This window comes from Hydractinia symbiolongicarpus, chromosome 2, assembly GCF_029227915.1.
Source record: "Hydractinia symbiolongicarpus strain clone_291-10 chromosome 2, HSymV2.1, whole genome shotgun sequence".
Classification (NCBI taxonomy): Eukaryota; Metazoa; Cnidaria; class Hydrozoa; order Anthoathecata; family Hydractiniidae; genus Hydractinia; species Hydractinia symbiolongicarpus.
In genome coordinates, this window is record NC_079876.1 from 6,126,636 (window position 1) to 6,147,666 (window position 21,031).

At 34.5% G+C, this 21,031-nt stretch overlaps 2 protein-coding genes across 2 annotated transcripts; one reads left to right on the plus strand and one right to left on the minus strand.

The window, feature by feature from the left end:
- Positions 1 to 177: 177 nt before the first annotated feature.
- On the plus strand, positions 178 to 7,881 carry LOC130628846 (26S proteasome non-ATPase regulatory subunit 10-like). The gene is made up of 8 exons (XM_057441876.1): positions 178 to 383; positions 2,752 to 2,902; positions 3,135 to 3,311; positions 3,888 to 4,013; positions 4,136 to 4,246; positions 5,459 to 5,593; positions 6,031 to 6,291; positions 6,728 to 7,881. Exons 1-8 carry the CDS (start codon positions 276 to 278, stop codon positions 6,871 to 6,873), a joined length of 1,215 nt encoding a protein of 404 aa, XP_057297859.1. The 5' UTR covers positions 178 to 275; the 3' UTR covers positions 6,874 to 7,881.
- Positions 7,882 to 7,900: 19 nt separating this feature from the next.
- LOC130628879 (uncharacterized) lies at positions 7,901 to 13,192 on the minus strand. Its single transcript, XM_057441923.1, has 5 exons — positions 12,980 to 13,192; positions 9,878 to 10,468; positions 9,363 to 9,443; positions 8,618 to 8,755; positions 7,901 to 8,338 (listed from the first exon to the last, which is right to left on the minus strand). Exons 2-5 carry the CDS (start codon positions 10,440 to 10,442, stop codon positions 8,253 to 8,255), a joined length of 870 nt encoding a protein of 289 aa, XP_057297906.1. The 5' UTR covers positions 10,443 to 10,468; positions 12,980 to 13,192; the 3' UTR covers positions 7,901 to 8,252.
- Between the last annotated feature and the right edge of the window lie 7,839 nt (positions 13,193 to 21,031).

The window sequence follows — 21,031 nt, forward strand, 5'->3', positions numbered from 1 at the left end:
AGATATGGCCTGAAGTTCTATTTTTAGGCCAGGAAATAAGTTTTATTTTTCTTAACATCAATATCTTTAGATTGTAATTTGTTGTTAATGTAGAACTTTTGTTCCACATTAATTTTTCTACAAACACATGTCTATTTTGTGATGTATTTATCCACTGTTTCATGTACCATGAAACACGAATTTTAAAAACAAAAATTGTGGCAAAAAAGGAGAAATAAAGCGACAACACAACAACAAATAAAATTGTTACAGCAACAGCTTACTAACGAATAAAAATGGATGACTGGGACGAAGCAGATTTAGTACCAAGTCTGTTTGAAAATGCAGCAGAAATGAAGCTTTCGAATTTTTGTATCGCTGCACAAGAAGGGAATATTGAAAAGGTAGCTACACATTTTAATGTAATTTAAATGAGATAAAACATCAAGATAGGTGTGTTTATATTTTTTATATAGACATTTTACCAAAGCAGGAACAGGTTGCACCAACGAAAGTACACCTCTTCACAGTTTAATATTTCTTTTTACGGAAAAATTGTTGAGGCTTTTATCTAGCTAGCTATATCATTGAGTGTAGATAGATAACAAGGTGCTGACTTGATGAAAGCGCCATATATAGCAAGGGCAGCCGTGGGCGTTTTTTTCTTTTTTTCAAGGTTTTTGTCTGTAACCACCCAAGAGGGTGCCGATAAGGCGCAAATGCCCGCATATATACGGGCGAGTTCGGGCGACTTTTTGGCGGTTGTCCCCCGAAACCGCCCGCACTTTCCCAAACTCGCCCGGAACATTCCCGAAATGCAATTCCTTGTAACAAACCATGCGGACGATGGTTGGGAAGAAGGCACTTGATGAGAAAGGAGTTAATAAAGTTTATATATAAGTTATTTGTAAAGTAAACTTTTTCAAAAACCATCAAAATCAGTTCTTCTAAGAACTTCGCTACGGCATAGTAAGTTTATCATATTAGTGTCTGTTTTTTTTTTCTTTCGGGCATTGTTCGGGTCTATGCAGGTTTTTCGGGTGAATACTTGAATTTTTTTCAAAACGCCAAACTCACCCGAAAACGCCCGCACTTTTTACGGCGTATGCGGCTTATTGGCACTCTCGTGACCACCCGCGAAAAGCCTTGGCCCTCCCCAAATTGCACCTGAAATGCAGCGCACACAAGCTCATTGTTCTCATTTAAAATTTGTCAACAAGAAGGAAGGTGCTATTTTGTCGTTGTACTCTTAGTTTATTATTTGTGGGATTTTATGATAGCTAAATATTTATCGAATAAATGATATAAAAAACATTTTTTTTAGAATTCTTCCACTACCACTGCTCGATGTTAAAAGATTAAATTATACATGATAATAAATGTTTAAAAAGAATTTGTTTTGGGTTGATTTAGGGTTTCTCCGGGCGAAATATTCATGGGGGCGAGGATGATTGAAAAACATAAACATTGTTTTGATTTTTTGTTGTTGTTGTTGTTATGTTATTCATTGATAACGCCAGCCCTGGCTGTGAGAAAAAGTGATGGTGTGTGGTACATTAAACTCCAAAATAACACATGGCTTGTGATGGTCATCGCACTCCATCTTACAATCACGGCGTGTGCCCCACACCATGAAAAAATGGGATGCAAGGTGTAAAAAACAAAGCTATATGATTATCAACACAGAAATGGTACATGTATACTGCCATAGTTGTCAATAATTTATTTTCTTCATCTCCAAGTTACGTAAGAAAGCTGAGCACCTAAAATAAATATTTTACCCATGACAATCATTATAATTGCTAGAAATGACCGGTGGGCAGTTGAAATTTTATGGCAGTCAAAAAAATTAGTGTTGCTCACAAATACCCAAGTCTGAAAATTTTCCTATATTTATAATAATTTTTTCATTTATCCAGACGAACAATGGGAAAGATAGAACTGTTGTTGAAATTTTGATGGTGTCACCAGTGCAAACCTTTTGTTTTGGAAATATTTAACATGTTGCATCTATTGAAACTCTGACCAAAATAAGGTATATGATCATGTAGATGTAAGGGTTTAAAAATGTTGCTGTTCTCAGCAAAGACCTGTCATTATGCAAAAATATTGCCTTTATTGTGTATAGCCTGAACTACTGATCCAGAAAATGTATAGGATTGTGTCCTTTTGACAAACAGTCAAAGAGTTTTATGGCCTGTGTTAAATAAATTGTGAAAGATAGGCACATGGATGTGGTATGTACGATACAGAGATGTTAATTGGAAAGATGTCCTTTGTGTCAGGCATTTATCTGAAGAAGATTTGATCCATATTGAAGCTTTTCTGAGATGTACAATGATTTAAGCGTAATTGCGTAGTTAATCAGTATTAAACTTCTAAAGTTTAGTTATGTCATGATGTTCGATGTTACAAATGGAGTACCAGTGCTCCAGAGGGAAAGTAACAAGTTTGTTGAAGCAGAAAATCTGAGTGACACTTTTGTTTCTCAATGATGTCACATTGGGTGGTATCAAAAATTGCCAAAGGTTCAAAATTGCAGCCAAACAATAGGAAATCCATGTCTATCAACTCTCTGGATATTGTGCGAGCCATGATTTAGTTAGGATTTAACCCCTTCCCTCATTTAAAATTAGTTTCAAGTGACAGTTTTTCTAAAAACTTCTTGGTGGGCTCTTGGTGTTTTTTGAACGTTTCTTCACTCCAGGTTAAGTTCAGAGTTAACTTATACATTGATTGTTGACCATAATCTATTGATTTATTCTCTTGTAGCTACAACAAATGCTGGATCAGAAACAAGTCAGGGACATCAACATGCAAAGTCCTAAGAAAAAAGAAACAGCTTTGTTATATGCATGTAGAGGTGGACAATTAAAGGCTGTCAATTTTTTAGTTGAGCATGGTGCTGATGTAAATTTAAAAGGTATGTTTATCTTGAACTTTACCTTGAATATCTTTCTGTTTCGAACAACAATGTCCTGGTCCCTTGCGAGTTTATGTGCAAAAATGCCAAAATTCAGAATATAAGTGTTGGTCTATCTGACCTCAATTGACTCATAATAGCTAGTACAACAAACTACCACAAAACTTGATATATCGAGTTGAAATGTCTGATACATATTAGACAAGAGACAAATGTTTTCTGTTTGATTTAGACATTCGTGGCAAACATAGTCTTCACTTAGCTTCATCAGGAGGATTTTTAGAGATTGTAAAATATTTGATTAATCAAAAAGCAAAACTAGACGTTGTGGACAAATATGGCCGAAGTTGTTTACATTGGGCTGCAACAAACAAACATTACGATATTGCTGTATTATTGCTGGAATCAGGTAAATAAACATTTTTGTTTATTTATTGCAGTCAAAGCAAAAATATATTTTATTTATTTTATTTACAGAAATAAATTAAATTGAACACGCACTTTATTTAAAGGAATCTATTGTCATGCCAAAGAACTTTATTGTCATGCCAAAAATGGTGTTTCGTTACTGAATTGAGTTCTTTGATGCTTCTTGTTACTTGTCAGTCACTCTTTAATATTTTTCCTATCTAAGAGAATTTGCTCAGTGTATCTATTTTTTCTTTAACGTGACCAATTTTAATATCAGTTAGGAAGCTGAAATTTTAATCATGTAAACATGCTATCAAACAAACAAGCAAATAAATGGACAACATTGTAAGAAATTGTTTTAAAGTCTCTATCATTGCTTGGGTTTTTAAAATTACCAAATCATTTAACCAGTGTAGTGCAGAAAAAAATGATGTTTTTTATTAATCATGCTGCAATAGAAAAGAGCTGAAACCGTTAATAAGTGGCCACTCTTGCATAGACAATCTTCTACAGTGTGTAGGTTTGCACTTCCAAACACGCATCAGTATTTTACTATCAACTTTAATATACTTAGGTGCTCCAGTCACATACAGCATATCCAACAATTGGCAACCGTTACACGAAGCAGCGAAAAGTAATGAAGTGCAAATTTTACAATTGTTGATGAAGAATGGTGCACATATCAATAACCCTGTGACAGGTCAGTTTTGAGATAATTGTGTCACATTTAGTTTCAAAGATGGCTGATTTACAACTAGTTTTATAGATGGATTTCTTGGTTAGTGTGATCATGTTCTCTGATTATATGCATCTTATTCGTAGACAATAAGCCTCAGCCATTCAGCCCACTTCATATTGCTGCGCGTGAGGGAAGTGTGGAATGTTTAAAGTTATTGCTGGAGAACAAAGCAGTTGTAAACGCTGTCAACCGGGGTGAGTATTTTCGTGATGAATAAAAGTTATTTTAGGTGGTTAATTCTATAAAAAACTTGTATAAAAAACTTTTTTTCACCTTCCTCCTTGTTATGTGTTTAATGATCAAATATTTTATTTACATATACTGTTTCTATTCGGTCTGGGGCGGAATCCTGATGGTTTTTTTTTAATAACTCCCTACCGCTAAGCTGCATGGCTATGTACTTATTGAGTGTCAATAATTATCTATTAGACACTTGTATGCTAAATTTTTAGGTCCCATGCCTGTCAGAGGCTTTGATATTGGCTATTACTCGAAACTACCCCTAAAAATCTCTTTGAAACCCTTATAATAATATAATAACTCTTGTTAGGATTATAGTTAGAACTTGAAACTTACATACAACATTGTTTCATCAAGAAGAATTATTTTCCATGTTTGGACACGTGATTAATCCGATTTTTTCGGATTTTACCCGAAAATAAAAAAAACCCGGATTTTTGGGCAATATTTGGCAATTTTTCATACGACCTATGTAAAAACCAGAAAATATGTTAAATAAATTTTATGTAGGTTTCAGAAACCTCAAACAGAATGTAAAAATTCGCTCTATAACTAAAGTAATTGAATTTTAACCAGCTGGTGGTATTTTGAAGAAATTTCAAGCTTTTGATTGCGTCACAGAAATTATGCTGACGCAAGCAAAAATTTATTACCGTCATTATGAATTATGTTAAATATATTTTATTTGGTTATTAGAAACTTTAAACAGGATGTTAAAGTAATCGAATTAGAAGCAAACAATGATGTTTTAACGAATCTTATGCTTCCGAAGACGTCACAGAAAAAATGCTGACATGAACAAAACGTTTTTCTACCATTCTGTTGCTTTTATGACATACTTAACTCTGCAAAGCTTAAGTCCAATTGTTTATGGAGGCGAGGGGAAAGAGTAAGGACAGAATCCTCCCGGTCACAAAATGTTCGAAAAAAACCCGGACTGAATAAGGTTAAAAACACGAAATTTTGAAATTTTTGTTTGAATCAATTATCTAACTTCCTTGTGGTAAATAAATAAAAATACATCTTTTCAATAAAACAAAGAATTTTCTCTTTTGCCAAAAAGGTTTATATCAAAATAATAGCTAGAGCGATTTTGGAAATTATATTTTTTTTGAAAATTTATTTTCCAACTGATATATATGTAACATAGTTTTATTTGGTTTCAGGTAAATCAACAGCTCTACATGAAGCAGCTTTCAAAGGATCGAAGGAATGCTGTCGTGAGCTGATTCTACATGGTGCTGATCCGCACGCAAGAAATAATTTAGAAAGAACTCCATTATTAGAAGCTTGTAATCGAGGTGTGTAATTGTTTTCAGCTCTTTTCCACTTTTGGAACAAAAAATAAATTTTTAATGTCCAATCTGTCTACACTGTATAAAAACCTATCGTTATGCTTTCAACTTATGCTTTCTTTATTAGAAAACACTTGTGATTATCGAAAGATTAAAAGTTGTTTTTACGCATAGGACTTCGAATAATAAATTTTAAAAAGTCTCTATGCTTCATACGATGACCCTTCAATCTTACTAGTTGTTCCCCCTTCTCCTCGTCCTCCTCCTCTTCCTCCTCCTTCCTCTCCGCAGAAGTGTTACACACAGAGCGAATCTTCTGTCCAACGATAACGATATTATAACTTAATTCGAGTACCGTTTAGTAACTGCTTGTTTTTACCTTTTGTTTTGTCTGTAGTTAACTTCATGTATGTGTGTTTAAATTTCGACTACGTAAATTTTAGGCAACTTACAAGCCGCCATATTGCTGCTTGATGCCGGCTGTTTTGTAAATCGGCCCGACAGAGTGGGAGACACAGCTCTACATCATTTGCTACGTCACAACCAAGAACGGTTGACTGCGGAACAACTGGCAGGATTTACAGACATTTTATTACAATATGGTGCTAAGATGAATACTGTCGGCACCGATGATGAAACTCCGTTGATGCTGACTCAGCGTATGATGGAGAAAGATGTTTATGATGTTATGTGCACAGCGATGGGTAAGCAGAGTCTATTATTTATTACAATGTTTTGTTACTGGAGAGTACGGTATGTATTGTATCTAATATGGAAATGAACTTCACAGAAGTTCAATTTTAAAATACTTTTATTAAAAAAAGAATTCACGGATGCGCAAATGTTAAAAAAATTCGCTAAAGGTCGTTTTTGCGGGTGATTTTTGGAAAACAAGATAATAAGCTTGTAGAGAAAAAAAATTTCCGAAAAACAATAGACAGTGGCATTTTTTTTTTTTTTTCTTTTTGCTCCTGCAAGTATTAACAAACAAAAAAATTTGTGCGAAAAATAATCGTTCGAGGAAAAGCAACAAGCTGATCTGTAGTCAAGAGAAGAATTGCTTACCTTTAGTACAATACATTTTACGTTTCCATTTCATCTTTGTGAAAGTCAGATTTAAAACATTTGTTATTTTTTTAGAGAAACCACGTTCGTTGCTTCACTGTGCGAAGATAATGTGTCGTAAGATAGTTTGTTGTCAATATAAGAACATCAAAAACTTCCCTATCCCGAAAAATTTACAAATATATTTATTACAAAATTCAAAATATTATTCTGGATGGTAAAATAGTAGTTGTAATTTCGCACGTGTACAATGTTATTTTTTTACTGTTTTTATTATTAATTAGATGTTTTATTTATTGGTATATTTCTAAATATTTTCCTTATTTTTATCTTCTATTTAACGTTTTGTTTAAAATCTCTAAATATTTTCAAAGTTTTATAAATTGAAAAAGAACATAGAGGGTGAAATGGCTGAAAAAATAAGAACAAAATAACAAGAAAGAAAAACAATGGCGATGGTAAAATTTTTGTGAATAATGCAACAAATATGCGAAAACCTGATGTGTAAAAAAGTTATTAATTGTTGTCTCGATAAGTGATATTTTCATTGCTTTTTTTAACGATTTTTACCAACATTTTTCACCTTTTTTTGCTTCTTTTTTTTTGGTGTCTTAAAACTCTATTTGATATGGAAGTTAAATTTTTAATATTTTCTGAATTACTTGCTCAATTCTTACCAAAATTTAGTGACTGTTAATATTTTTTACGACTGGCATATTTTCTAACAATTTAGACTCTGTCTGTTGACGACGTCATAAATTATTAAACATTGCTCAAAACTACCATAACAAACTATTTGAAACGGAAAATACTATAAATTCTGACCTATTGATCGAGCGTGAAAATTACAAAGTCGTGTGATACGAATAGGGGGTAGTTATTGAATAACTTATAATTTGCTATAAAATTAATTGGAAACCCCCGGACCGCGGATCTATTCCTGCTCACTGCTAGGTAGTGTGTTACTTATGCACAAAGTAGTTCTTCTTCACTTCATATATATGATCACTACCATAAAAAAGTGACGGAGGTGTGCAATCGACCGTCACTTATATTGACCGTTATTGAAATTCACCTATATCAACCGGCATTAAAATTCACTTAAATCAACCGTTATTGAAATTCACTTGTATCGACCGGCATTGAATTTTACTCATGTTTAGATGTATTGTTTTTAACGCAATTAATTTTATTTTTTTTTTACATTTTTTTTTGGTAAAACTTTAAATTATCAAACACTAACACTGCTTGTCAAACGTATTTTATCTGATCAAAATGGCTAATAAATTGCGGCTTTGTGCTAACAATGCTTCAAAAATATACAACTTGTACTTTGTATTACTATATACCAACCTATCCTATATTCAAATATTTCCCGCCCTCTAGTGGGCGCTACATATGCAATCAAAAAGGCGGAAGTTTATTATATGAAAGAGTCGCTTATGGTTCTGGTTTTCCACCTATTATATTCCACTGTTTATATCATCCAGTTTTGTCCATAACTATTTTGTAACCTATTTACAAATGTGTGTGTACGTGTGTGTGTGCAACTTTGTATTGTATCTAGCTTTGATTAGAGGGTTGGGCAGCAGGTTGCGAATCACGTGCCACCTGCTTCGTCAACTGTATTCATATTTTGTAAAACCAAATTGCGTGAAAACTTGTGTCCTTCCGGCGTTTGTAATTCTATAACGAAAAGTGAGAATCCGCTGTATTTTTGAAGATGATAAAGCGAAATTTCATGCATTCGAATGTTATGCTTTTTGTAGGAATGTCACGGTTAAGCCACAAAACTGCAACCTCGTTTCCACGGTCTTTTTTAATATTTAATGGCAAGAGAAAAGACGCTCTGGAAACGAGGTTGCACAAAACAGTTCTTAAATCTGTATCAGAAGAATTTGAAACAAGTCAAACTTGTGATATTATTTTTTTTTTCATTTACAAAAAAACAATTTAAAAGCTCACCTTTTCTTTGTTTTCGCCTCTGATTGGCTGCGCATACTTTGGGGACAGTCAAACAAATACAGAACAGGAGAAGAAGTCCTGGTAATATACCAGCAACAACTATCAAACTTGCTCGTTTCGATTCAAAGTCAGGATCATCTAAAATTTTAAATAAATCACAAATTAATCGTGACTGTACTTGAATCATCGAATCGAATTTTTTTACGGGTCTTTGTAAGTTTTTACTTGCTTAGCATGTGTCTGTAGAGAGGTCTTAAGTTCATTGAAATCTCCTGTTTGAACCACAAAAGCCATGCAAGCACAGCAACTGCCTAATTAAACAACCACTTTTGAAAAGGCACTGAAGATATCAAACCTATTCTGATCGCTAATCAGAAAAAATCGATTGGAACTTTTGCTGTGCGTGGCATGACTCGTCGGGTTCGAACCCAAGACCTTTCGCACTGAAAGCCAATGCTCTACCACAGTGTTACACCGCATATAGTATAATTCTAACGAATGCATTGCAGGTAAATGCATTATCGAATGCATTATCGTTGTAGCATAACCAACTTTATCACATAACTGCGTCAATATTTATGAGTCTTATGCGTTTCTTTTAAACATCATATAGCCTAACCTCACTGCATTGTCCAAGTATTTAAAAATTCGCGCGCTTTAACAACTAAAAACTGATAGAACATTGATATTTAATTGCAGAAAAGAGACTCGTTCATAATGGTTACATCATCGTGTTCTCACATACCTTTACATTTACAAGAAGGACATTTGCTCGTAAAGTTTACGTAGCCGTGTTCACACGAAGAGCAGTCGTACGATGGACACTCTAAAGAAAGCAAAAAAAGAGAAACTGGAAATGAAACGACTTTTAATTTTTTAAAACAGGAGTTAATTTGTGCCTCAAATGTTGTTAGGAGTTAATTTGTGCCTCAAAAATAAGGATGATGAAAACTGATTTTCATCGAAATGGCTATGAATAAACTCTTTTTGTGCAGGATACAGAGTTTTAAAACTTTATGGAAGGAATTTCGAAATACCTTTAATCTTACTGCGCACATAACAGATACCAAGGTGGGGAAGATACAGGATGGAGTACTAATTGTCTTAAGAGCGATATTGTTTCCCCTCTGTTTTGTTTTTCAAAATAACTTGAAACACACTGCAGTTTTTAACGGCTTTCGAATGAATGTCGTAAGTCAATAAAGTTGCAAATGAACAATGCATTTCGTTAGAGACTTTTGAAATAGTTACAAAATTTACCTGTAGGTTTTATAGTGCTGGTTCTTACTGTCTGTGTGGTTTGCGGTAACTGCGTGGTCTGTGTGAACTGTGTAGTCTGTGTAAGCTGCGTAGTTTGTGCTAACTGCGTGAAATATGGGTACTGCGTGGTCTGTGTGAACTGTGCAAACTGTGTAAGCTGCGTGTACAGCGCGCGATGTGTGAACTGTGTGAATAGCGCGGACTGTGTCAACAGTTTGGAATATGAGTTCATTTGATATGTTAATGGTGTTCGTCTCTCTTTTGTGCTTGTGCGTTTAATGTCTGTTATAAAAATTGAATAAGGTACCGGCAACGTGGTTGCTACATTTGACACCGCAACATCTGTAGCGACCACTGTAGACATCGTTAAATTTGTCGCCATCCCTAATAAAATCGTTGTTTTTGTCGTATTAGTTGACGTTGTTTTTGTCATTTCTGAACGCGTTAGTTGCGGTGTCGGTAACACTTCTGTTGTGATTGCCGACGTATTTGAAAGTGTCAAGAAAAATAAGTTAAATAACGCTATAAAATACGTCTTTGACAGTGTATTGAATTTTTCTGACATGTTACTTCGGCTAATGCCATCAATTGCTATAATAAAACGAAGAAGAAGCGAAATACAATTTTTTGCTTCAAAACTATGTGATGCTACAACACGCACGATTACAGCACAAAATATCAGCGCGGGAAATATTCACGATGCGCGAATAACCGCGAATTTTTTTCATGGGCTAACGACAATTTTCTATAATAAAAGCCATCATTTTCTGTTCGCGCGAAAAGACCACGTGGTGCCAACTCATCTCCAGTACTATTCTCCACCTATTATACTTTAACGGGACGGCTATTTAAAATATCATAGGCGTAAAATACCCCAGTGTAACGGGGAAGTAGGAATTCAGGGAATTAAGACCCATGAGTCCTAAATCCCTGGGGAGTTTTGACATGGGGAGTTTTAATACCCTGGTGAATCAGGAATCCATTGAGGAATTAGGACTCTACCAGAAATGCAACTCGTTGGGGCCTTACGAGGTGACGAACTTTACCGACCATGGCTTAGTTTCATTAAAGAAACAAAATGGAACCGTTTTAAAAATGAAGTTTAACAAGCTCCCTCTTAATCTTTATATAGGAGGTAATACGGATTACATCAACGATGACTACGTCATTATAACTGAAAAAGAAAATGATGTTAACTGTGATAATAACCTATTTAAACGGATGTAATGCGGCAAACCATGTCTAAACGACGAGCTAACCGACTCAACTAATCTATGGTATAAATTACCAGATGAAATCGTGGAAACCATATTATTAAACGCAATTTCCAGCTCTAAAAACCCAATACAAGAATACCATTCAATAATTCGAATATGCTTTAGATTTCAAATCGTAAAATAAAAAGGAATACAACTGCTTCCACGTGTTTACATTCAGGCGCATGAAGCATTCAAGCACTTTTAACGCCAAAATCTGTTGTTAGTATCAGAAAATTGAAAGTATTTGGTCAAAATAGCGAACTTATCTTAGACATATCAAATCTTATCAGCGAAAAGAAATGAAGATCAGCTTGCCTTATTCTTTGTTAAGAAAAGTATTTACTGGAATTTACTGAAAAAGTGTTGTTGAATCACTTTCTAAAAACGAAGATATCGCGTTCTGGTTACAAAATGAGTTTTATTACTTAAAAGAAAAAGTTCAAAACATTTTGATATTTAAAGATGCCTGGCTTAACGATAACATGATGGACGCTGCCTAAAAACTAATATGCAAAGCTTTAGGCAAAATAGACCACTTCCAGTCAGGTCTCAATTCACAAAAGAAAACAAATTATCTTTTCAGCAGTTAGTAACGAGCACATACAGTTGCCACATGACGGAAACCAACATAGGCTACTCTCCTTCTGTTCCTGTGACCGTGTTCAAATTTGCGACAGCTTGAAAAACAAAGCTGGTCGGTATACATTGAGGAGTTTAAACGCACTCTATCAAAAATTCAAAGACACCTCAACTAGAAAACTCACAATGTCATTTCATCCTGTTCAAAAGCAAGAAGACGATTTCAACTGTGGGGTATTTGTCATAGCTTACGCAGCCGAAATTCTGGATGGGAAATCGCCCATTAAAGCTCGATTTGATGTGCAACAGATGAGAAGCCATCTAATTTCGTGTTTAGTGGAGAAAGAATTGCGACCATTTCCAAAAGTACAACGAAATAATGTACCTGGAGCAAAATAACTTTCAGTTATACTATTTTTGGAATTCGTTGAAATATTATTGTTTCCATTGTTAATATTATTTTTAAAGCACATTTATATATTTTTATACTTCGAAATGTATGTATACACACACCCAATACTAATATCGAAACCTCTGGTGCATGGAATATAACAAATGAAAATTGAATTAGACGCAGCAGCCGTCAAAATGTACAAATAATTAAAGACCGTGAGGCGCCGATCATAACAATATTATTTTTGTCAACACAGATTTGTATACAACAGTGTATTTTGTGTGCAGCTCGGGTTTTTTCAAATATAATGCTTCAATGGTGTTATTACTCTCTTTGATTCATAAGTACAAGAAACGCGTTTAAATAAAAAAGACTAATTGTTATACAAAGAATAGCATAGGAATGACATAATTGACATTAAATTGAACAAATTGCTTTGTAGTGACAGAAGTAAAAACATTGCGTTGTAGCTCATATCGTGAAAGTCTGAATGAAGAAGAAAAAAGTTAAATAGAATTTTGTAAAAATTAAAGCAAATAATTTCAATAGTTGTAATTATCAACCCATCAACTTATTGAAACTTGCTTGAAAATTTTAACTTCCTAGATTGAGTAAAAAACGCATCCTCTACACAAATCTCCCCATATCATTAATATTTAACGAAAATGTTTTTAGGGCCTAGCCTCCACCCAGCCACTAGGTTGCTACTGCTCTGAAGGGAGATCTCCTTCTTATCAGAAAATGCAAACCTTGTAATTCCGCTTCGTTTTATCGACAGCATAGTGTTGGAACAAAACTTAAATTTTAATGCATTAAATAGTACAACTTTGAATTTGATAGTCAAAACAAACTTTCAAACCATAGAATTACCTGCTCTTTGCCATTGAAAAGTTATAAAATAACAAATAAGATAACCAACATACAAATTTCCGAGTTTAAAACGCACTCTGTTCTATCACAAGTTAAGTGTCTACTTTCGATTTGCAATACAGCATTATAAAATCGTGTATTGACATGTTGATTTTGTCACGTTTGTTTTTAAGAAGCAATAAAAACAAATCATCACGCTCCTCCTTAGGGCTTTTCCAACTAATTAACAACGTATGTATTTAATACCTATAACTTCTCATAGGGAGAGTCTGTATTTTTAAACAATTTGCTTATGCTGCATCTCGGAAATCCGAATAAAGTCAAAGCTGATACTACACATCCTACTGGACATTTTCCTGGTGAAGTCATATATCAAACAAAAGTTCCCCTTTAACTCCGGTAGAGTATACTTACGGCCATTGTCACAACGCGTTTACAAATAAAGCTAATTAGAACAAGAAAACTGTCCGGTTTGATCACACATTTATATTGTATACATACTTTATACTTCAATATTGGTTATGTTTATATATCTTGTATCTATGGCAGTGTTCTTGTTTATATAGACCTGTTGTATAATTTTTATTTTACTTGAAAATGGGTGTATGACACCCGAAACGTCGTAAAATGTTGTTTTAATTTGTACACATATACATGATGTCCAAGTTTTAACATAAAATATTGTCAATCAAATTTCTTATGTCTAATGTAAAAAGCGGTTTAAACATTTACACAACACTATGATGATAAAAAATTAAAATGTATTTGCAGTGGACTCTTCATAACTCGAACAGCCACGGGGAATCAGAAACCGTTCGAGTAATAGAGAGGTTCGGGTAATAGAGAGTTGGGAGTTTTTCCAAGTTTTTGTATAAATTTTGTATAAATGGCCAATTAAGCGAGAATTTTCTCCCTTATATGGAATGGGGCCGAAATCTTTCTTTGTACAGGATAAAACCTCGACCTTGTGGGCTAAGAACAGACTGAAAAAATAAAAACTAGAAAATATTTTATCTCAACGATTTATTCTTGGGAAGAAAAGAAATCCGAAATTAGAGTTTGCAAGGTTGACAAGGTACTGGTAGGTACACCGAATCGGGCAGCAACATTTTTGGAGCAGTTCCTTTCTCCAACTCCTAACGCTTTGTATTTTATTTTGTAGGACTTGTTTTCTGCTTTGCGTTTTGTCCCAGCAACAGATGCCATGATTGTAAAACTTCAATCAAAGAATCAATCAAAGAATCGTGTTTACATTTTGTTCGAATGACACATGTAGATACAAAACATTCGAATCAGTTAGGACTCTACTTACGTTTACAGAGCCAATACAATGCAAAAAAAACTGGTTGTGTCATATAAAGTTTTAGATACTGTGTCATATAAAGTTCTAGATATCTGATACATGAGACGTCCGAGTTATAGAGAGGAAATACCCGAAGAGACAAAAAAAACGCTCGAGTTAAGGAGAGATTCAAGTTACAGCGTAATTCGGGGCAAGACGAGTCAATTAAGGGAAGAAACTTAAAAAAACTAAGAAGACAATTGTTTTTTTTAAGAAAATCTAATACAGGCTTAAACAATGATACAAAACCTAAAAACAAACCAAAAAAAAATTACAGAAGAAAAGCAACATGGCTGCCATTTTATTTGTACACAATAGTGTGCTGACTCATCTTACCCCAACAGTTGGGGTAAGATGGGTCACTATAGAAATCCAGGAACAAAGGAGAAAATATCGAGTTTTTAAACTTCTATTAAATGTCTGACAAAAGTAAAATTTAGTACCACTACTTAGTAGCAACAAGTTAGCAGGTTAAATGAAAATAAAGTACTAAAATATAGCTATAAGAATCCTAACCGTATATAAATCGTGTATAAAATAATTAAAATAAAAAACAAATAAAATTAGTCACAGAAGTCACAAATAGGTTTATCTGAAGAACAACATACCTTACTTGTATTTGGATTGGAGTCGTACTATTTTTCACTCAGTTTTAAATTTGCGCGACTTAAATTCGCGCATCCTAAAGTGGAGATATTCGCTCAGTTTTAAATTCGCGCACCCCAAAATGTCTACTCTCGTTAAAAACTCTGCATATTGTTCTAAAACGATGGTCGAAATGTCTTTCAATTGAAATTTATTCGTCAAACTAAAGCAAACGTTGCAAATCAAAGGAGATTTTAAAAGCTATTAATTACAGTACAGTTTGGTAGATCTTTTCTTTTTCTTCAAACAGTTCTTTTCAACAGCATAAAAAATAATACAAAAATTATTCGAAAGGGTCCTCTTTGTGAACTTGCTCTCTAAGTGCATCGATGATTCCCGATCTGCGCCAACCGTTTATTATGATTTCTTTTCTTGTACGAATATGATCATAGTATTTGGTGACCCATTTAGCATGTAGAGGCTTGAGAATGCTGATTTTCAAGTCGACAGAAACATTTTCTGGTGCAATTCCATTAGCGATCTGGGCTTGCACTTGTTCAGCATACCACGTCTGTGCTTGGTCACGTAAAAATGATTTACATGATCGATTGACAGTAAGGTCAAGTGGTTGGAAGTAATTTGTCATATTATGAGGAACTGGAACCATCTTTCCATGATGTTTTTCGACTAGATCTTTGACCTTGTCAGTCCATTGTGCTTTGAATACATCTGCAATCAATAGCCATTTCTTTGATGAACGAAAACCAAGCTCTTTTTTCTTCTTTTGGACGTAAGGTACGAGAACCTTGTTGATGAGCTCAATTGATTTTTCTTCGTCTGACCAATGATTAATGCTATGTAAAGAAGTCTTCCGAAAAATGAAAGGGTTCATGCTCGAAAATTACCTTGAGCCAGAGAAAATCCCGCTGGAGATAAAGGTCGAGGAGGAAGACGAAGACGAAGAAGAAGAGGTTTCATTGTAATTTTAATTTTATTTAAAACAGAAAAGAAGTCACTATACCAGCTGAAAACTATCTCAAATTTTTACTTACAAAAACTGTTACTAAATTACATATCAATTTAGGGTTTCTTAAGCGACTTCCAAGTTTGTGATAGGAAAGCTATTCGCGCGGATTATTTTTCGCTCAGTCTTAATTTCGCGCACCTTAGGTCTGCGCGAATTCTAGTACAGCGCGAATTTTAATACAAGTAAGGTAGTTCATGAAGCCATACTGAACACTTTATACACTGCATCCAGTTTTCTCCTGGCAATGACTCGTGCCACCAATCACCGCAAACTAAACATTCGCAATCTTCTACAACTGGTGGTGTCGTTTTTTTCTTTTTTAATGTTTCTTTTTTCGCCTTTGGTTGTTTCTTCGAATTTGATGGTTCCTTTGTCTCTTTCTCAGATTTCTCCAAAGATAACTTGTATGGTAATCCTGTAATATTTTCTGATTCTTCACTTCGCTTCGTTTTTTTCTGTTTAACAATATCGGGAACTTTAAAATTTCCCTAAAACTCACTGGCGTTGAATGAACAATCATGTCTATGGCATCAACACTCGATCCAGCTTGCGATGAAGATGCAATAGCGGTTGGCTCTTCTGTAATGGTGCTAACATCTGGGGTAGCAAGTGGTTCTCTCGGATCTGACAAAAATTCTTTTTCTGCCAAAATTGATGCATCGTAAGGAACAATTCCAGTGCATCAAAAACCGGATATCGCGTTTTCGATTGTGGCTGCCTTAAGATATGCGGGTGATTCTTCGGCCAGGATGTAGTCGCATCCAAGAAGTACAAGCTGTATTAAAAGCAACTTTGAGCGGTTTAAAAAATGTCCGATCAAGAGGTTGCAATTTATGCGAGGTGTGTCGTGGAAGGGAGACAATCTCAATTGATATCAATCTCAATCTAAATCTCAAATTGTTCAAAGATGGGTGAACGACAATTGTTTGCTACTTAACCTTAAAAAAGGAAAAACTGAATTTGTATTATATGGTTCCCGTCCATCCAAACAACCAAATTGTTTGATCAATATCAATACTGTAGAATTGAACCGACCTGAATCGTACTAATATCTTGGAGTAACATTAGATCAACATTTGAATTTGAATTTTCATTATAAATCGGTTTACAAGAGAATATGCTCACGTGTTACATTGCTCAGTCGAATTCGTTATACTTTACCACCAACGATCTAGAAATCCATGATAAATCCACTGTTTCATTATTGCTACCCTCTATTTTCTGGCTTGAACTTAACCTGGAAAATCAAGTTTCAAGCGCAACAAAATAGAGCAAAAAGGATCATTGGCACAGATTCTGCAATGTCCTGGCCGGAAATTGATCTACAAAGAAATCGAAAAATGGTAACCGATGTATTTAAATCGATTCACAACCTGGAACCAATTCAAAATGTTCAATACGAATTTATAGAACATCGAATCAACACACGTGGTAACAAATCGTTACTCAGAGTACCACGTGTTCGAACCGAAGCTGGTCGCAAAACCACTGCTTATCAAGGAACCTTGCTGTTCAATAAACTTGATTTACCTTTGAGAAACGAAAAGTCATTTATTATTTTTAAAAGAAGCATCAACGTAGTTAATTTGTCTTAGTTATTCAATTTATTTTTACTGTCTGTTTGTTTTTCTAGTTCAAGTGATGTTTATCGTTACTATGTATATTTTGTTTTGATTTTTGGTTTTCTTGCATTGTTTAATTTCTTTCCTCCATAACTTTGTTTGTCTCATGCTATTTGATCCAATTTGAATCACTTTTGTATCCTAATTGCCTTTCATTTTGTTCTAGGATTCTCTCTCTATTGATTTTGATGCCTGTATGTGAGTGTTTTGACTAAGCAGTGTAGAATAATTTTCGTGCTATCCCATTCTTACGTCATCAGTGTACCAGTGTCATCAGTGTACCAGTTTGCTTTTTTCCATCTCACCTATCTAATTAATTTATTTATTTTCGATACCTTATTTATTTATTTGTTTTTGTATAATATGTATAGAAAAAAAAATTTACCTAAATTATTACCTATTTTAAAATTTCATTTATTACTATTCTTTGTTTCAACAGGTCCTACATTGATACCAGGATTGTTATTATTTCTGACGTAGTCAACCTGTAAAATTATAATTGTTAATAATGCCATTATCTCGTGTGAAGTCTATAAGTCCAATATTTTTTGTATGGCTTTTGTGCCTATCTAAAGTTAAGAGGACACGATCATCCTTTGTCGGTTTAGCATGCTCAGCAAAATGGCTAAGGTAGACCATAAACAATTCCGTATTTATCCACCCACTATCAGAAACTTCATTTAGTGTTCCAACTGGAGCACCTTCTGTTAGATCTTGCCTTTTTTCTTTTACGTTTGAAAATCATCATTGGTGGAACATAACTGCCCGTAGCACTGCAACAAACAACAGCGGTTACACCTCTTTCGCCACTTGTTGCGGTGGCTACAATACGCTTGCCCTTTGGTGCCAACACCAAATGAAAACATGTTAAACCAGATTCATGAACATTTAATATTCGGTGTGGCGTAATGTTAAATTTCTCTAAGACTGTTTTAAGATTTTTAAAATATCGGTCGATGGAGGTTTTGTTTAGTCCGAACACTCTCTTTAATGAAACAGCCTCTGGGGTTTCGTAATGACAATGTCTGCCGGCGTTTAAGAAAACCTGACACAAAATCACGTCCTGCCATTTAATGAACTTTATTAAAAGGGTGCTTAATTTTATTGCTTTCACAATATTCATATATAACCCTTCTTAGTTCATTTTTGGATAATCCATAAAAAGAATTGTCTAGAGCAAGTATATATGATCCTAGATCAGTCTCTTGTTCTTCAGTCAGGACAGTACGGATAGGACCCAATTGTTTTTTATGGTTTGAGTAATAGAGAGTCCACTGTATTAAAATATAAAATATACAATGATAAAATTTGGTATAAAATAGTAAGGCATAAACTTAGAGAAAGAGATGATGATAAATTAAATCATATTAAAAGTTGTGACTATTTTTCGATAACTGAGATATAGCTGGAGAGCACACAACTCGAGTCAATTTCGAACATTATAATATTATCAGTATTGATCAGTATTGATTTATACAGTAAATCAAAACAACCAATTTCAAAATGAACACCCTCATTTGATGCGAGATTTCTCGAAATTCAAATAGGATATATATCTACTGGTTTCATTATTTTGGGTATGCTATGTAAAGCTACACGATTAATAAAAAGAAAACAAAAAAACGCTGCTACACGCACAAAACAATACATAAACACAAATTTTTGGTCAATATAGCACGCTATTTGTGGTGGCTTTGATTTTGATACCATTCGCCCTCCTTTTAACTTTTCGTTACCACCATGACAGAACGCGGCCCATACCAAATCACACATTTCTACGAATGTGTGAAATTAAAAAGTTTTTTAATTGCTTCAAAGATAACCACTTCTTTGCAATCTCGTTTCTAGTTTTTCTTTTACACAATATCAAAAATTCAAAAAAAAAGCCCTGGAAACGAGGTATTATCATTAGGACATTTATTATTTTATTTATTTTGTCTTATTTATTACGTCTCCATGAATTTAAAGCTGTTCCTTTTTAAGACGAAACCTTTCTAAGATGTGAAAAAAAATAGCTAAATAGAAAGCAACCCGGCACAAGACTAGCCTGGTATCAACATTCTTTTATATTTAGGGGGTGCAGAGGCGGCAATTCATGTTATGAAGGAAATTTTCAAAACTGTTGCAGTCCTACTTATAGAGCGCTTTTAATTCAATGAATCGCTCAGTAGCTTTACACAATATTAGAATAATATGCCCGGTACTATGTGCTTACATTATCAATACGCATCGTAAACCCTCACGACTATTTATATCAGGTTGTGCTAAAATCGAATCCAGAGAGGGAACCACCCAAGGTGATCCCTTGGTCATGCCATGGTACTCTCTATGTACAGCTACTATCATCAATTATATGCAGATCGCTGAACCCGAAATCAAGCAAGTATGGATCGCTGATAGCGCTGCTGCAGCTGGAAAGACATTGAATTTACATAGCTGGTATGAAAACCTTGTAAAAGAAGGAGAAAAATCAGGATATTATGTTAACGGATCAAAAACATGGTTAATTGTAAAATCGCAGAAACTAGCCCAGTATGTAAAAAGTCTATTTAAGGAGTCCTTAAGTATTACCCTTGATGGAAAGAGACACTTGGGTGCTGTAATTGGTTTGAAAACTTTCAAGGATACGTACTGTAGTGATAAGGTCGAAAACTGGGCAAAAGAATTAGCTAATTTGTCTAAGATAGCTCAAACTCAACCACGTGCAGCTTATACAGCACTCACCAAAGCCTACAAATCGAAGTTTACTTACTTTATGAAAACAATACAGGGTTTCGAAAACCATTTGAAACCAATTGAGAACGTATTGAACGATCACTTTCCGCCGACAATCTTTGCGCAGGATGAACCGCTACCAGAATACTTTAAAGCATTGCTTTCGTTATCACCCAGCGATGGTGGCTTTGTCAAGCAAACTCGTGACAAAGGGGCGAGCTTATGGTTAAACGCCATTCCTATTGAACAATAAGGGCTTGACTTGAATAAAGAGAAATTTAGTGACGCTTTAAGACTGCGTTACAATTTACCATTGAAAGGATTACCAAGTTTTTGTACATGTGGAGATTACTGTAAATTTACTGTACATTTACTGTAAATCATGCTCTTTCGTGCAAGAAAGGTGGATTTGTATCGAAAAGACATGATAACGTTCGTGACTTACTCACATCGTTACTTAATCGTACATGTCACAACGTAGAAGCTGAACCACACCTTATTCCATTCACAAACGAGCATTTTCGTTTGAAATCAGCAAACAGAAGTGACGAATCTCGACTGGATATAAAGGCGAATGATTTTTAGCGACATGGACAAACGGCATTTTTTGATGTTCGTAACACGCACATAAACTCCAAAAAATCAATCCACAACGAAAACCTTTTATGATCAAGAAAGCGAGAAGAAGAGATCATATAATGAAAGGATAATAAATGTTGAACATGGTACCTTCATACCGCTTGTGATGGGTACAAATAGAG

What these genes read in the sequence shown, in the direction of transcription:
- LOC130628846 (XM_057441876.1), top strand. Translation starts at nt 276, where the DNA reads ATGGATGACTGGGACGAAGCAGATTTAGTACCAAGTCTGTTTGAAAAT. An exon ending in TGTATTATTGCTGGAATCAG is followed by an intron (nt 3,312 to 3,887) that starts GTAAATAAACAT and finishes TAATATACTTAG; the next exon opens with GTGCTCCAGTCACATACAGC. An exon ending in TATCAATAACCCTGTGACAG is followed by an intron (nt 4,014 to 4,135) that starts GTCAGTTTTGAG and finishes TCTTATTCGTAG; the next exon opens with ACAATAAGCCTCAGCCATTC.
- LOC130628879 (XM_057441923.1), bottom strand. Translation starts at nt 10,442, where the DNA reads ATGTCAGAAAAATTCAATACACTGTCAAAGACGTATTTTATAGCGTTA. An exon ending in TCCTTCTTGTAAATGTAAAG is followed by an intron (nt 8,756 to 9,362) that starts GTATGTGAGAAC and finishes TTAAAATTTTAG; the next exon opens with ATGATCCTGACTTTGAATCG. An exon ending in GAGGCGAAAACAAAGAAAAG is followed by an intron (nt 8,339 to 8,617) that starts GTGAGCTTTTAA and finishes TTTTCGTTATAG; the next exon opens with AATTACAAACGCCGGAAGGA.